Source organism: Catharus ustulatus, chromosome 13, assembly GCF_009819885.2.
Source record: "Catharus ustulatus isolate bCatUst1 chromosome 13, bCatUst1.pri.v2, whole genome shotgun sequence".
Taxonomy (NCBI): Eukaryota; Metazoa; Chordata; class Aves; order Passeriformes; family Turdidae; genus Catharus; species Catharus ustulatus.
Window position 1 is genome coordinate 509,121 of NC_046233.1, and position 14,292 is coordinate 523,412.

Sequence of the window (14,292 nt, forward strand, 5' to 3'; positions counted from 1 at the left end):
TGTCTGCCTGTTGCTTTATTGTGCACATTAGAATTCACATTCAGCACCCTGGGATTTTCTCACACCACACATTTGTCATGGGCAGTCCTGGGTGTCCTGCTGAGCTTTGTACCCAAAGCCTTTAAGTAGGAGCAGCTTTTGACTGCAATAAAAATCCTTGAGTAATGTTCTTCTTGACCATACTGGAAGATTTTGTCCCTCCATGGCAGTGTGGGGAATGTTTTGTTTCCTAGAACTCTCTAGGATTTAGCCAGCAAATTCCATGATTGCGTATGGGCACTAGCATGTTCCTGTTCCCATGACACTTGATCCTTGGTGACTTTTGAAGCCTGTTTGTTGCAGTGTTAGGAAATATTTTGTGGCCCACATGTGCTGGCTTGGTCCTGGTGACTTGGTGGCAGCGGGGCAGGACACTGTGGGTGTGTTCTGGAAATGTGGATTAATGTGATGAGGTACTGAAAGCTGGGGGAGGAAAACAAACATTTGTTCCAGTTTTAAATTTCAAAATCTGCAGCTTTATTGTCTTTTTTTTTTTAATGTTAAAAACATTTGTGTGATTTCTGTAGAGCTTGACCTTCACAAAGGACCAGACAGAGGAAGAAATAGATGAGATCCATGCTGAATATCGTAAGTAACATTTAATTTCTTTTTAAATTTGCTTTTTAAATTATTTTCCTTTGTGCTAGAGTGCACACACTGATTGCCTCCAAAGGCAGTTTGTGCACTTGGTTCTTTCTTGTGTCCTGCCATGTTTGCTGGACATGAGAGCAGCAGAGCAGGGTGTGGGATGTGCAGTTGTGTGGTGTCACTGGAGCCCTCTGCAGCAGAACTGCTCTTCCTGCTCCTGCTTTTATTTTCTAGAACAAAAATATATTAAATACTGAATTAATTTTTAAAGACAGGTATTTGATTGAGTTTAGATTGCTAAACAGACGTGCCTACAAAACCAGTCACTTGGAGATCTTGATAGTCTGAAGCAGATTAACTGAAAATTGAAAGGTTTTAAAAAATAGGAAAAAGGGGAAGATAGAAAAGTATTTAATGGGAAGATACAGTTTTAAAATTAATAAGAAATACTGACCAAAGAGGCAAATGGTAACTGGTATCAGGTAATTATTTCTCATAAAATAATGAGGAGGAAATCATGAACATGATAAAAGAACTGTTTGTTAAAATTCACGAACTGTTTGAGATTAAAGAACTCTCACCAAATGCCACTGTAAGACAGATGGACTTTAGAAAGCTTTATTACACAATGAAACATTTTATCCCTTTTATTTTACAGCATTTCCACCTCAGACTCTAATTCCAAGCTCAATAAGTGAACTCTGGTGTAAATTCTGAATAAAACCCCCAAATGTACTTTTTTTCTGCTTTTCCATATGAAAAAACCCACTGGGAGTGTGAACAGCCTTGGGGAGAGGCAGGACAGACTGTTTGGGAGAAAACACCTTTTTTTCTGCTTCTTTGCACTTTCCCAGGCTCTTGGCAATTTGCACATTGCACTGTTGGCATTTTTTTACTGTTTATGAAATGGCAATTAATGCTTGGGCTTGATGAAGCTGAGGATGGGAGCTCTGCCTGCAGTTCCAGCCACTGTCATTTCCTTCTGCTCTGCAGGGCTGGGGACACCCTCAGCCCACTCTGCTTCTTTCATGGTCTTTATTTAAAAGGGTTAAAACATCTGCAGGAAAGGAAATACATCTGTGAAAAAAAAAAAAACTTACTTGATTGTCTTTTCTGCTTGTAAATCTTTTAATTTTCCCTGTTCTTTGGAGGTCTGCTGCTTTGTGCTGTGTTTCAGATGTTTGTCCTTGTGTCTGGGGCTGGTTCATGCTGCTGCAGTTTGGTGGGATGTGCTTGGGGTGTCGTTTCAGCACCACACTGATTTACAGGGTAGCTGAGCAGCGCTTGTGTGCCAGGACATTTCTCCTCAGAAATCTTTGTAGTTCTGCCATGAGCCAGAACAACAAAAGATAGTAATGCTGGAAAAACTGAAGCACCAAAGGAATTCTGTAATGAGAGTGCAGCGACTCACACACGACATCTGGGACAGAACTTGCTTTTTATTAACAGAATTTTGGCCTTATGTGGTGTTTTCAGCTATCAGGGAAAGGGAGTCAGTGTCAAATCTGTTCCCTTCTGGGGGGCAGAACTTGGTGTTGTTTTCTCATAGAATACATCAAAGAATTCTGCACTGAAAGGGTGGTCAGTCCCTGGAATGGGCTCCTCAGGGAGGTGACACAATGCTTGACAGTCCTTTCTGAGAGGAAGTTCTCGCTGATGTCAGCCTGAGCCTCCCCTGGCAGAGCTCCAGGCTGTTTGCTCTCCCCCTGTGCCTGTTCTGGGAGCAGCCTGACCCCACCTTGCTGTCCCTCTGGCCTGGCTCCCCTCCCTGCCTGCCCAGCCTGGGTGATGCACTGTCCTGCTGAGCACCAGTGTTTGCCCAGCCTTGAGTAAAGCATTAGAAGTGTCGAGGTTAAACAGTTCCATTGCTCTGGCTGAGCACCAGAGGAGTGCTTAGAGCTTGATGGAAAGTGCAGAGAGTATTTTTATTATTAACTTGCCTAAAGGATCTGAATCCCAGCAGTGTGATGGGCATGGCACAGAGCATGAAGTGTTCATCTGTGCCAGTGCTCTGCACTGTGGCTGGCTCTGTGAAAGCACAGATCATCAATAGAATGTGGGACGTATCACAGTGCTAGCTTGGCTTTACAAACAAAATGCTTTTAGTTCAGTTTTGTGTGTCCATTTCTGTTCATGTCCTCTCAGTGTTTGTGCCATGCCTCAGTCCTGTGGGGTGGTCAGTGATGCTCTGTTACCTTCCAGGAAACAAACACAGAAGTGAATTCAAGTTCTTGGTGGATCAAGTAAATAAACGGTGGAAGAAGACAGGTGACAGGAAAGCAGAAAAGACTCAAAACAAAGATGAAATTGCTGTCAAAGAGCTGCCAGGAGCCACAGGTCAGTGACATCTAGTATTGTCCCCTCTTGGACCACACTAAGAGGTGTAGAGCTCCCAAAGAAATGGTCTTTCATCTGTTGTTCTTCTAGAATCTTTAAGGCTTAAAAAATCCAACCACCATAAAGATCAAACAGACCCTAAAATGATTTACTACTATTGATTTTAGTGTAGAACATAAGCATGACCCATACTGAACATTAGTTTGATTTCTGTGTTGTGTGTGGATTTGTCTGGGGCACATTTCAGGTGGTTGGAAAGAGGTGTTGGGTTCTGGTCCAGGTTTGCTGAGGGTGGCCACATGGCCACTCTGGAATGAAGGGGGAGGTGGGTGCTGCTTGCTGCCTTCCAGCATCCTTTCTGTGAGGGGGGTTGGTAATTGGGAACTGCAGAAGTGTTTGTGGGATTGAGTTCAGGAATTACTTGTCCTGAGACCGAAGCAATAAAATCCCTGGGCTTGTTTCAGGCTGTGCATGCAGGATGTTCCTCTTTACCTTGCTATGTTTTGTGTTCATGTCCTGGAGCCCAGTGAGAAGTGGGAATACATGGCTGCAGTTCTCACTGCTGGGGGAAGCAGCAGCCCCCAGCCTGTTCATTGTCCTTGCTGCCCCAGCCCCAAACATCACCTGGGTGCTGCCTGCAGGAGCCTTTGGGCTCTCTGGGTTGTGCTTCCTGGCTGCTTGGGCAGGGAACATCTGTCTTTGAGTGTGGGGTTTAGAAGAGCATTCCTCAGCCTAATAGAACTTGTGGATTTCTAATCTGTTTGAGAGACTGAGTGCTGGCCAGGATCCCAGTGGCCAGGCTGGGACGTGCTGCTGTCTGTGTGCTCAGAAAACATGGCAGAGTCGTTTGTCCCAGCTCCCCCAAATCCCTCTGCTCTTGGGCTCACTTCATCTGGGGCTCTTCCAGCACAGCTCTGAAGAATAAAAAGAGATGAAGAAAACAGTATAATAGTATGAATTTTATCCTTGTTGTTTCCTGCAGACCTTGGTGCAGTGCACAGTCCATTCTGTGTGAAGGGTGAAAAGTGAAGGAATTTCAAGGATTAAAGATTTTAAGCTGTTCCTCTTCTATAGCAGAAGCAGAGGCAGTGTGTTATTGGGTGGTGGGGTCACAGCCTTGATTCCCAGCTCCAGGAGGGAGGGGTGGGCTGCTGTGGGTTTTGGGGTTTGTGTCTCCTGTGTGAGCTGTTCTCTGTGTGCTGTCCTGCAGGCTCTAAGAGTTAAACCATGGAGTTTTTCCAGAAGAGTGATCAGGTAGAAAATAACTTGGATCAGATCTTTTATCCTGCATCACGTTCAGAATGTGGCAGCACCTCGTTTGGTTCTGGCAAACCTGCACAGTTTCCATTACACTTTGTTCTCTGAGCTTCCAATAAATCCCTGGAATTTCAGTGTTGAGTTCTATACACAACATCTGCACATGGATGATGGTTTGTAAACACCTGGAAAAGCAGAAAGGTGATGTACAGGGGAAGGAGCAGGTGCCTGCAGCCTGTTTGTCCAGGGTTCCTTGTTCACAGCAGCTGCCTTTGGGTCACTCTGGGAGCTGCAGCACGGCAGAGGAGCCAGAGCTGGCCTGATGGTGACAGCTGGTGGAGCCAGGCTCTGGCTGCATTCCTCACCCACCTCCTCTGGGTTCTCATGGGGGTGCTGGAATTGTACATAGTTAAACCAGATCTTTGGTTTGCTTGGGGTTTTGTTGGTTTGTTCATTTATTTTAATTTCCCTCTCCATCTCTTCCACTGCCCTCTGCTATTGGTGGATGTAATTTAACCTCACTTTGTTTGTGGTGACATTTTAATCATCTGTTCCTGATTTACATCATCTTGCTTTTCATCTTTAAGCTTAAAATATCTGTTTCCAAGTCTTTATAACTTTTAAACATGGGGCTAAGCTTTGCCTAAGGGGGAAGTGCCATAAGGATTTGATATATACTGGTGCTAAAGAATTTGATTTGATAAATATTAACTGTGCTGGGCTGCATTATTGCACAGGCCTTTGCTATTTTTACCCTGCTAATTTCAGAGTTGTGTTTCATTAGTTGGACAACCGACTCACTGGGATCTGCTGGTTGTTTTCAGCAGACAAAAATATGGCCCTGATATTTAATTGTGCCTGTTAGCAGGAGAGAAAGGGCAAGCTGAGCTGAATTCCAAGATTGTGAGGGCCCTCCACACTCTAATTAAAGTTCTGCCTGGCCATTTCTGCCCAAGCCATTGCTGGAGGGGCAGGAGCAAGGCTTGGGCCCTGAGAGGGAGCCAGGAGTGACTGTGCCTGTCACCATCTCTCAGCACTGAGGGCTGGGGAGGGCTCTGTGTCTCAGTGGTTCTGAGTTCATAACTCATGTGGAAATATTTGTGGGTATGGCATAGGGCAGTCTCTACTCTCATACCAGATTTTAACCCAAATCTGTTTTCTCTGTGGAGGGGCAGAAGGTGTCTTTTCAGAGAACTGTTCATCTTTTCATTGAACAAAACACTTGACACAAAACCAGCAGAATGGTTTTCAATTTTTGTCTGTTGTGTTGCCTAGAAATTACTTTTCCTGTTGAAATGGAAATGTCAGTGCATTGACCTTGTCTTAGCTGCATAAGGAAGTAAATCACAGCTGAAAATAAGCCTGTTAACTGCATCTGTGAACTTAAAGCTCAAGCTGTCTGAAGGGAATTGGTGGCACAAGCAGCCAACAGAACTCATTAAGTGCTTGCTAATTTCTGAAATTAAGTTCCATCTTATGAAATGTGTAACATCCTGACCCTTTATTTCTCTACTTGTGTTTGAAACTCAGCAGTGGAAGATTTCTGGTTCTCAGGGAGCTGTTGGTTGGTTTCTTTTTTTAAGTATGCGTAAAAAGAAAGTCAACCTTTGAAATTGTCAAAGTTTTGGAAAGCAAGTATGTGGGAATGAGATGTTGCTGTTTAAATGTTTATATCTTAATTTTTTCTTAAAAATCTATTTCTAGGCTGCAGAACCCTAAACAATAGTATTTTTCATTATCATTCTTTCTAATCTCTGTCTTTCCTCTTGGTAGAACCTGGGGAAGAGCATCACTCAGCTGTTGTCCCTGGAAAAGCCCAGACACTCCAATCAGAAATTCCTGATGGCCAGAGAAGTGAATCCCATTGCTTGAAGGCATACCAGAGATCATCCTCTCCTGAATTCTCCCTCTCATCTGCCTCCACAAGCAGGTTGGTGAGGGAGTCACTTCTGCCTGGAGCACACCTGGGAAAGCTGTGGCACTGCTGGGTGCTGAGCTGTGCTCTCAGCTTCCTTCTCCACCCTGCTCCTGGGGGCTCAGGAGCTGCAGGAGTGGAGACAAAATACACAGGGAATTCCCTTAATACTTCATAAATGATTGCTAGTGTGCATGTTCCTTTTGGTACAGAAACAGGGAGTGCAGTGTCTGGGGAGCCAGGGTGAGTCCTTTCCACTGCTTCACCTTCCATCTGCTGCAAGATTTATTTAGTTTTTATTTAAAATTCATGTGGCCCCAATCTAAGTAGTACAGCTGTAAGGACCTGTGACCTCAGTCTCTGGAGGAAAGGTGAAAAAGTCATTGAAGACAAATACAGAATAATTGGGTTTTGCAATGTGTCTAAAAGCAAGAGAACCAATCTGGCTATCTTGTTAATAACAGAAATGAGAGGAGAATGCAGGTCTCATTGCCAGGAGTAAAAAGGTTTCCTGTGTTTGTAGAAGTGGGAGATAATCAGAGGAAGTAGCTGAAGGTCACCAGCTGAGCTAGGAGTGACATTTCTTGATTTCCCACCCCTTAGACCCCTAGTACCCGTCTCTTCCTCCTTGCTCTGCAAATACTAAGAGTACAGTAGTGATTGGCTTCATTGTTGGTTATTAACAGAGCAATCTAATTGAAATATTTTAACAGAAACCAATTTTCCTAAAGTCATTTTGTTCCACAAAGAACTTTTAAAAGCCATCATGAGGGTGAAAGAGCTTTAAAAGTCGTAGTGAGGGTTCCCTTTCACAGAGGGAAATGTTGAACTGTGAGTGAAAGCTTGGGGAGACTTTGGAGCAGGGAGATCAGGTCAGGGAATTAGAGAGCATCAGACAGTAAATGTCTTTGTTTTACAGGATCAAACTTTGCTGCCTGTTTCCATTTACCTGAATGAGTGGGGGCATACAGTAAATATTTGTCAGTAAACAGCAATATGCTGGCTGGCAGAGCACTGGGAGGCAGGAAGGGTCCTTGTTGCCCTTTCAGAATATCCCTGCATTTCTGTTTGACTTCAGACCTGCCTTACAGACCAATAAAACCCTTCCCCTCCTGTGGCCTTTCCCCTCTGTGCTATCTGTGTCTTTCTGCCTGAGCTGGTACTGTTAAACTGATAAAGGCAGCAGATCAGTTTATTTGCTGTTCCATGTGCAGTGAGCCTCTGAGAGGAGTGCTGGACTGGATTTATCTCAGTTTCTCAGGATGTAAGTGATGACAACAGTTTTTCCTTCCCTGTCATCAGGGGACTGTTCTCCTGCTGGTCTCTTGGTCACTCCCAGAGCTCTGGGATCACACAGAACTCACACACTGTGGTGCTGCAGTGTCTCATTTCCAGTGTGGTGTCAGAGCAGAGTCCCCATCCCCCAGTGGGACACACTGACCTGCAGGGCTGGGTGACCCTGCTCTGACTGCCCAGGGCAGGGCCAGCTGAGAGCCCAGGGAGCCTTGGGGCATCCCAGTCTGCAGCCAGGGCAGTGCTGGGGCTGCACAGAGATGAGAGCAGCAGCAGAAATGCAGGGCAGCTCAGCTGGAGTGCCAGATGCTGCCTGGGGCTGATGGAAGGTCCCTCTTGTCTGACCACAGTGCTCCTCATTGAGTGTTTTCCTATGATCTCTGGATTAAAGAAAGGTTGCAGGGAATCTCCCCCTTCCCCAGTGCTGAGGTACAGGAACACTCACTGAAAAGGATCACAGGTGCTCTCTGTCTGTCTGTCTGTGCTCCTGGGCACTGCTCTGGAGGGCAGGAGGGCTGCCAGGGCTGCTGGGCTCAGGGCAGTGCCCAGCTCCTGATTTGGGGAGCAGCTCTGGGCTGGGCAGCTCTGTCCAGGATGCAGCTCTGGCTCCCACAGGACTCTGTCCCAAGGGCTCTGGGTTCTGGCAGGGCTGTAGCAAGCAGGTGCAGTCATTCAAACTGCATGAAAGAAAGACAGTTTATCACTGTGTGGTTACCATGGGGCTGGCATTTTGTTAATTGTAATGAAATAAATGCAGCACAAATCAAACAAGAATGATGGTTTTAGTAGCATTGTGGTATTGTATCAAGTAATGGATTTCTGAGGCTTGTGTTCTTCTGATAACGAGAGGGTATCTTTGCCAAGAGTAAATGTTTTTCACATTGAAATGTCAAAACTGGAAATATATTTGGCATTCCAAATCTGCATGCTGTGCTCCTGTGAGGAGGGCACTTCTAAATGGAGGGCTGTTCTGATGAATTAAAACAAAATGAGAATGTTGAGTAGACTACAACAGAACAATCTGCAAGTCAGAGTTGAAATGTTTGTTCTGCAAAAAGATGGTGCAAAGAAATCAGTGATTCTTCTGTTTTCTCCTCACAAGGTTTGTCCCTTTTCAGTCTCGTGTCAGTTTTTCCAAGGGAGTAGTTGGTCAGGATTACAAATTTATGCATTGTACAGTAATCACTGATGAACTGATATTATTCAAAGGTCCATGCTAAAACTGAAAAAACGAGTTTTACTCGTGCTGGAGAGCAGATCCTCCAGGTGTGGGGGTGTAGCAGTGCCCCAAACACGCTTGTGCCTCAGAGAGATTGATGATCCCACCAAGGCAGCAAAGTGTGTGCTACAGATGAGCACCAGAACACAGCCATGCCTTTGAAAGGGTGATTTTTCAAACTCTGAAATCACATTTGCACAGGGCTTCCACAGTGCTCCATGGGAATGGTCCTGTGCTGTTCTTTGCCTTTCTGGAACTGGAGCCAAATTTTATGCAATTACTTAAACAATAGGAGAATTAGAAAAGAAATTAGGAGGAACAACGATAAGCTAGTTAATGAGCTATGTAAAGGAAATATTCCATTATAAGTATTTTATATAGTGGGAATAATGTGCAGTTTTTAAAGCAAATTATTCTTTTTTAAAACTGTATTCAGCATGAGTGTTGGTTCCTGATGATTGTAGAGTGAGCCTTGAACAGCAGACAAAACCCAACATTGGCCTTGTCTGAGATGCTGAAACACAGTCAGAATTTTGAAATCCTGGTGGGAAGGAGCTGTGTGCACAGCCTGTATAAATCCCTGTGCTGCTGGAATGCCCAGAGTGACTCAGTGTCTGCCAGGAGGGGTTCATGCTCAAGGAAGGGGCCTCATTTGCAATATGTGGGGCTTTCTGGCAGTGAGTTCAGGAGCCACTGGTCGGGATCCAAGATCTGGATTTAGCAGGTCACTTATCCTTGGATTTATGTGCTTCAGTTCATCAGCAGCAGAAGAGGCAGCAGTGGGAGAGCACTGGATGGCAGCAGCCCTGTGCAGTGGGTGACAGGGTTTGGCACAGCTGGCAGGATGGAGTGCTTGCAAATCTGGGAGCTGCTGGGCAGCTGCCTCAGCCTGAGCTTGGAGCAGTGAGTCCTGTGCCGTGGCCATTGCTGTCAGATGAGAGAAGTGTATGAAAATGCGTTGATCAGTGCAATAATTGCCTTTTTTAGTTCTTCAGGACTTTTTTACTTAATAAATCTTGCAGTGCTTTGGCTCAGAGATGATGTGTATCACAGTGTTAGACAGGAGTGTTTGATCTGTGAATTTTGGCCTCAGATACGGGTTCATTGTGAAAGGATGATGACACTTTTCTGCTATGCTGTTGATTCATACTTTTCATCAGGCCTGGTCAGGAGCTCTGGGGTGTGGGCATCTCTGAGCCCTGGACATGGAGTTGTAGGGAGATGCTTCAGGCAGCACATGCCACTGGTGCCACACTCCTGAGGGAAGCAGTTCGGGGGGCTGCAGCAGATCTTTCCCAAGGCACAGCCCCAAAGCTGAGTCCTTGGGCTGCAGGGGAGGCTGAGGCAAACTAAGGGAGCCTGGGGAGAGTCGAGGGAAGCAGCAAGGCTGTGGAACCTGGGGAGGGTTTGGTATGGACAGCAGACAGCAGCCCTCCTCGGGGCCTGGGCCAAGCCATGGGGTCTGGAGAGGAGGATGAAGCCATGGGGTCTGAGGAGGAGGTTCTGGAAAGCCAGGGCAGGTGTTGTGTCACACAGGTCGTCTGAGACATGGCACTGTGCCTGGGCTGCTCATCCCAGTTACTGGGGAGCTGTGCAGGCAGGATGGGAAAGGGAAAAGGCTGCTTTCCCTGCCCTCTGGGGACTGACAAATGCACTGGTAAATGGGCCAGAGCTCCTTGGTTGTGCCAGCACTGAGGGAAACGTGCCCAGAGCCTGGTCCCCTGCACGTGGCAGGATGGAGGATGATGGATGGATGGATGATGGATGGATGGATGATGGATGGATGGATGATGGATGGATGATGGATGGATGGATGATGGATGGATGATGGATGGATGGATGATGGATGGATGATGGATGGATGGATGATGGATGGATGGATGATGGATGGATGGATGGATGATGGATGGATGGATGATGGATGGATGATGGATGGATGGATGGATGGATGATGGATGGATGGTGGATGGATGATGGATGGATGGATGATGGATGGATGATGGATGGATGATGGATGGATGGATGGATGGATGGGTGGATGGATGATGGATGGATGGATGATGGATGGATGATGGATGATGGATGGATGATGGATGGATGGATGGATGATGGATGGATGATGGATGGATGATGGATGATGGATGGATGGATGATGGATGGATGATGGATGATGGATGGATGATGGATGGATGATGGATGGATGGATGATGGATGGATGATGGATGATGGATGATGGATGGATGGATGATGGATGGATGGATGGATGGATGATGGATGGATGGTGGATGGATGGATGGATGGATGGATGGATGGATGGATGGATGATGGATGGATGGATGATGGATGGATGGATGGATGGATGGATGATGGATGGATGGATGGATGATGGATGGATGGATGGATGGATGATGGATGGATGGATGGATGGATGGATGGATGATGGATGGATGGTTGATGGATGATGGATGGATGGATGGATGGATGGGGGGAGGCTGGCTGCTCACACAAGGCCAAGGAGGAACTTAATCTGCCTTAAAATAAAGCAGTTCAAAGAGCAGTTTACTCCTCTCAGTTTTAGAACAAGACATGTCACCCACACTTACATCAGCTTTTTTCTCTCTGCTTTGGGGTGGTGTGTTTATCTTCAGTGAAAGATAAGGGTGGTGCTGGAAGTCAAACCCAGCTGATGGTCAGGAAGGGAAGAGTTGGAGCTGGGTTGACTGTGTGAGGAATCAGGGAAACCAGTCCTGCAGGAATATGGATTGGGCAGTTGCCTGAGTCACTGCAGCTGCATTTTTCCCAGTGTGGAGGCATGAATAAGTGCAGGATCACCCTGCCACAGAGTGCTGGCTGCATCTTGAGCAGTTCAGGTGAAGAACTTCAGCAGTTTTGCTGTAAAACTGACTCATCTGGAAATTATCTGTCATATAGTGGGAGAAATTAGTGACCTTTAGTTAAGAAAAGGACAGAAAACCTGTTGTGGGAATTTGTCTTGAGTTTGGTGTCTGAATAAAGTCTGAAGGGATGTTTTGCTGTGCCTGGATGCAGTGTAGATACCTCTGGGGCGTTGAAAAGGCAGAAAACATTGGAGAAATGAACAAAACAAAAATTCTAAATTCCGTGTTCTCTTTGGCCTCTGTGGGCTAAAATTTACAGGAAAAAAAACCTTCTGAATGAGGCAGCTGTTTCTCTTATTTAATTCATAATCTTCAGTTTAAGAGCTAATCATCTGATTAAGAGGGAGGAGTTTTCTTCAGGGAAGGAAAAAGTTAATTTACGATACAAACTCGGTGGTCAAAGTCACTTTTATTTAGTTGACAGTGGTGTTTTGATCATCGTTTTTCAACTGTGGCATATTTAAGGATTTAAAAAAATAAATTCCAACACTTTTGTCTCCTGGCAGGTGTGTGATCAGCTCAGCTCCAAAGCCAGCCCTGCTGGGGTTCTGAGCTGAAATGGATGCCTGGGAGAGCTGGAGGCAGAGATCAGGGGAGGCAGAGATCAGGGGAGGCAGGAAGGGGTCCTGGAGCAGAGGGCTGGTGGTTCCAGCTGGGAGTTGAGAGCTCTGCTTTGTGCAGCTCCTGGATCCCGCTGCAATCAGGGACAGGAGTTAATTGGGGTCCCTGGCTGTGGTGTCAGGGTGCAGCTCCTCCAGGACCTTTTGTACTTTGGTTTAAAGAGCTTTGCTGGGCCCAGGCCTGCGCTCCACATGTGAATTCTGAACGTGCATTCTTGGTTTGAGCCCTGGCCAGACTTTTTCAGTTTTATTGTTTTGCGGTGAGAAACGCGGCGGGTGATAAATGCTGCAGTTTTCAGGGCAGGGAAGTACATCATGTTCAGGCCTCAAACCTGTTCTTCTTCTATTTTAGGGGACTAAAAGCACATAAATAGCCCTGTATCCTCCCCAGTTCTTTTTTAAAATGCAACTGGAACATCAGAGTGGGGTTTGGAAATATGATAATTCATTCCCTGGGCATCCACTTCCAGCGCTGAAAATGAGCTTTTGATGGACTTCTAATTGTGAGAGTAAAAACTATTTGACTTTCAAAACGTTCCCCATCCATTTTTGGTATCTTTTTCCTTTTTATCTGTATGTGCATGTGTTGGAGGTTACTCTAACCTGGTGTTGCTTGTCCAGCCAAATTCCTGTTGGTTCTGTAGTTATCTCCACAGTAACAGCTGAGAAAGAAAATCCTGCTGCCTTATAGACATTTTATGTTACACTGATTTATTTGAGAGAGACTTTAAATAAAGAAGGGACACTTTACCCCCAGAACATCTTGCAGATTCTCTCCAGAGAAACTTCCTGGTGCCTGGGAAGACAGAGGTGGAGTAGTTACCACCTAACAGACATAAACATGCAATTGTCTTGTGTGCTAAATAATGATAATGAGGGCCCAGGGATAGCTAAAAATGGAGTGAGACAGAGGTAGAAGTTTCTGGATGTGCTCTAGGTTGATGTTATTTCTCATTGCTGCTGCTGGAGGGGTTGGTCTCACCCAGGCACTGAGTGGAGCCCTGCATTGCTGTGGGTGTTGCTGAAATAATTTCCATCCATTTTATTTTCCCCTTCAGCACCAATTCGGACATTCTGGCAGATGTGGAAGGGTCTGACACGTGTTCAGCATCCTCTGACAGGTGAGTGGAATATCCAAGAGCTGCAGTCCCTGGGATGGGTTTAGCTCTGTAGTTTGCAGTTGGTGGAATCCTGGAGAAGCAAATGCCTCAGGAAAGTCAGATTGTTGGAGAGTCCCCACTGTTTGGTCAGTGAATGTGGATCCTTGAAAAATGATACCTGGGTCCTACAAGAATCCACAGATGCCCAATTGAATATCTTTATTCTAAGGGATAGGTAAGTATCTATTTTAATTTAAAAAAAAAAAAAGAAGAAAAAAGAAAAAAAGAAGAAACTGCTTTTTTATGGAAAATTAAATCTTAAATCTTATCTTCTATGACATTTGAAAATTCCCTTGTTGACAGAGCTGTAGGTGAGGCTGACAAGTTGAACACATTGGAATCGAGCATCTGTTTTAATTGACTTGTTTGAAATTAGAAGAGCACTTCCTGGTTGTTAAAATCTCAGTGTCTGCAAGTCTCTGAATCACATTTCTGTTTCCCATATGAAAGCCCTGTGAAGGGTCTGGGGAGAGCTGGAGAGGCCTCTGGGAGTGTGTGTTCAGGGATCTGCCTGGGCGTGCCTGAGGGTCCCAGGGGTGCAGGAGCTGCATTTCCCTCGTGGTGCAGCTCTGGAACACAAATCACTCCTGCAGCATCCTCAGCGTGTGTCTGCTGGCACTCAGCAGATGTGGACTGCAGCATCTCAGAGTTTTTAATTGTTATTTTCAGTTGTGAATTCCCAGAGTAAGACAAATGAATAGTCCCTGCAGGATGGATCCAGCCTAGCAGATGTATGAAACTGAGTGCACTTAAAAGGAATGTTTAATTAGCAAAAGCTGTTGACAGATTAGCGGCATCTTTCATGTCAACACTGTGTGGGATTCTAAACTCGAGGCTGAATGATGGAAATCAGCTGCTTCATTTACATACAGCTAGTTTAAGAGTTTTTTCTTTAAAGTTAATGGTGACTAAAAATAAAACAGTTGAGTTTTCTGTGGAAAATACTTTGTCCATAAATGAGGAAAGT

General features: G+C 45.5%; 1 protein-coding gene across 3 annotated transcripts in view; it reads left to right on the forward strand.

Annotated features, from left to right (window-relative positions):
• The window catches only part of RAD18 (RAD18 E3 ubiquitin protein ligase), a 31,587-nt gene that overhangs the window by 12,499 nt on the left and 4,796 nt on the right, over window positions 1–14,292 (forward strand). For all 3 annotated transcript variants that reach the window (XM_033071475.1, XM_033071476.1, XM_033071477.1), the window contains exons 9-12: window positions 567–627; window positions 2,830–2,964; window positions 5,995–6,151; window positions 13,224–13,286. In XM_033071475.1, coding sequence (XP_032927366.1) covers window positions 567–627; window positions 2,830–2,964; window positions 5,995–6,151; window positions 13,224–13,286 — 416 coding nt within the window. The remainder of the gene's footprint in view (window positions 1–566; window positions 628–2,829; window positions 2,965–5,994; window positions 6,152–13,223; window positions 13,287–14,292) is intronic.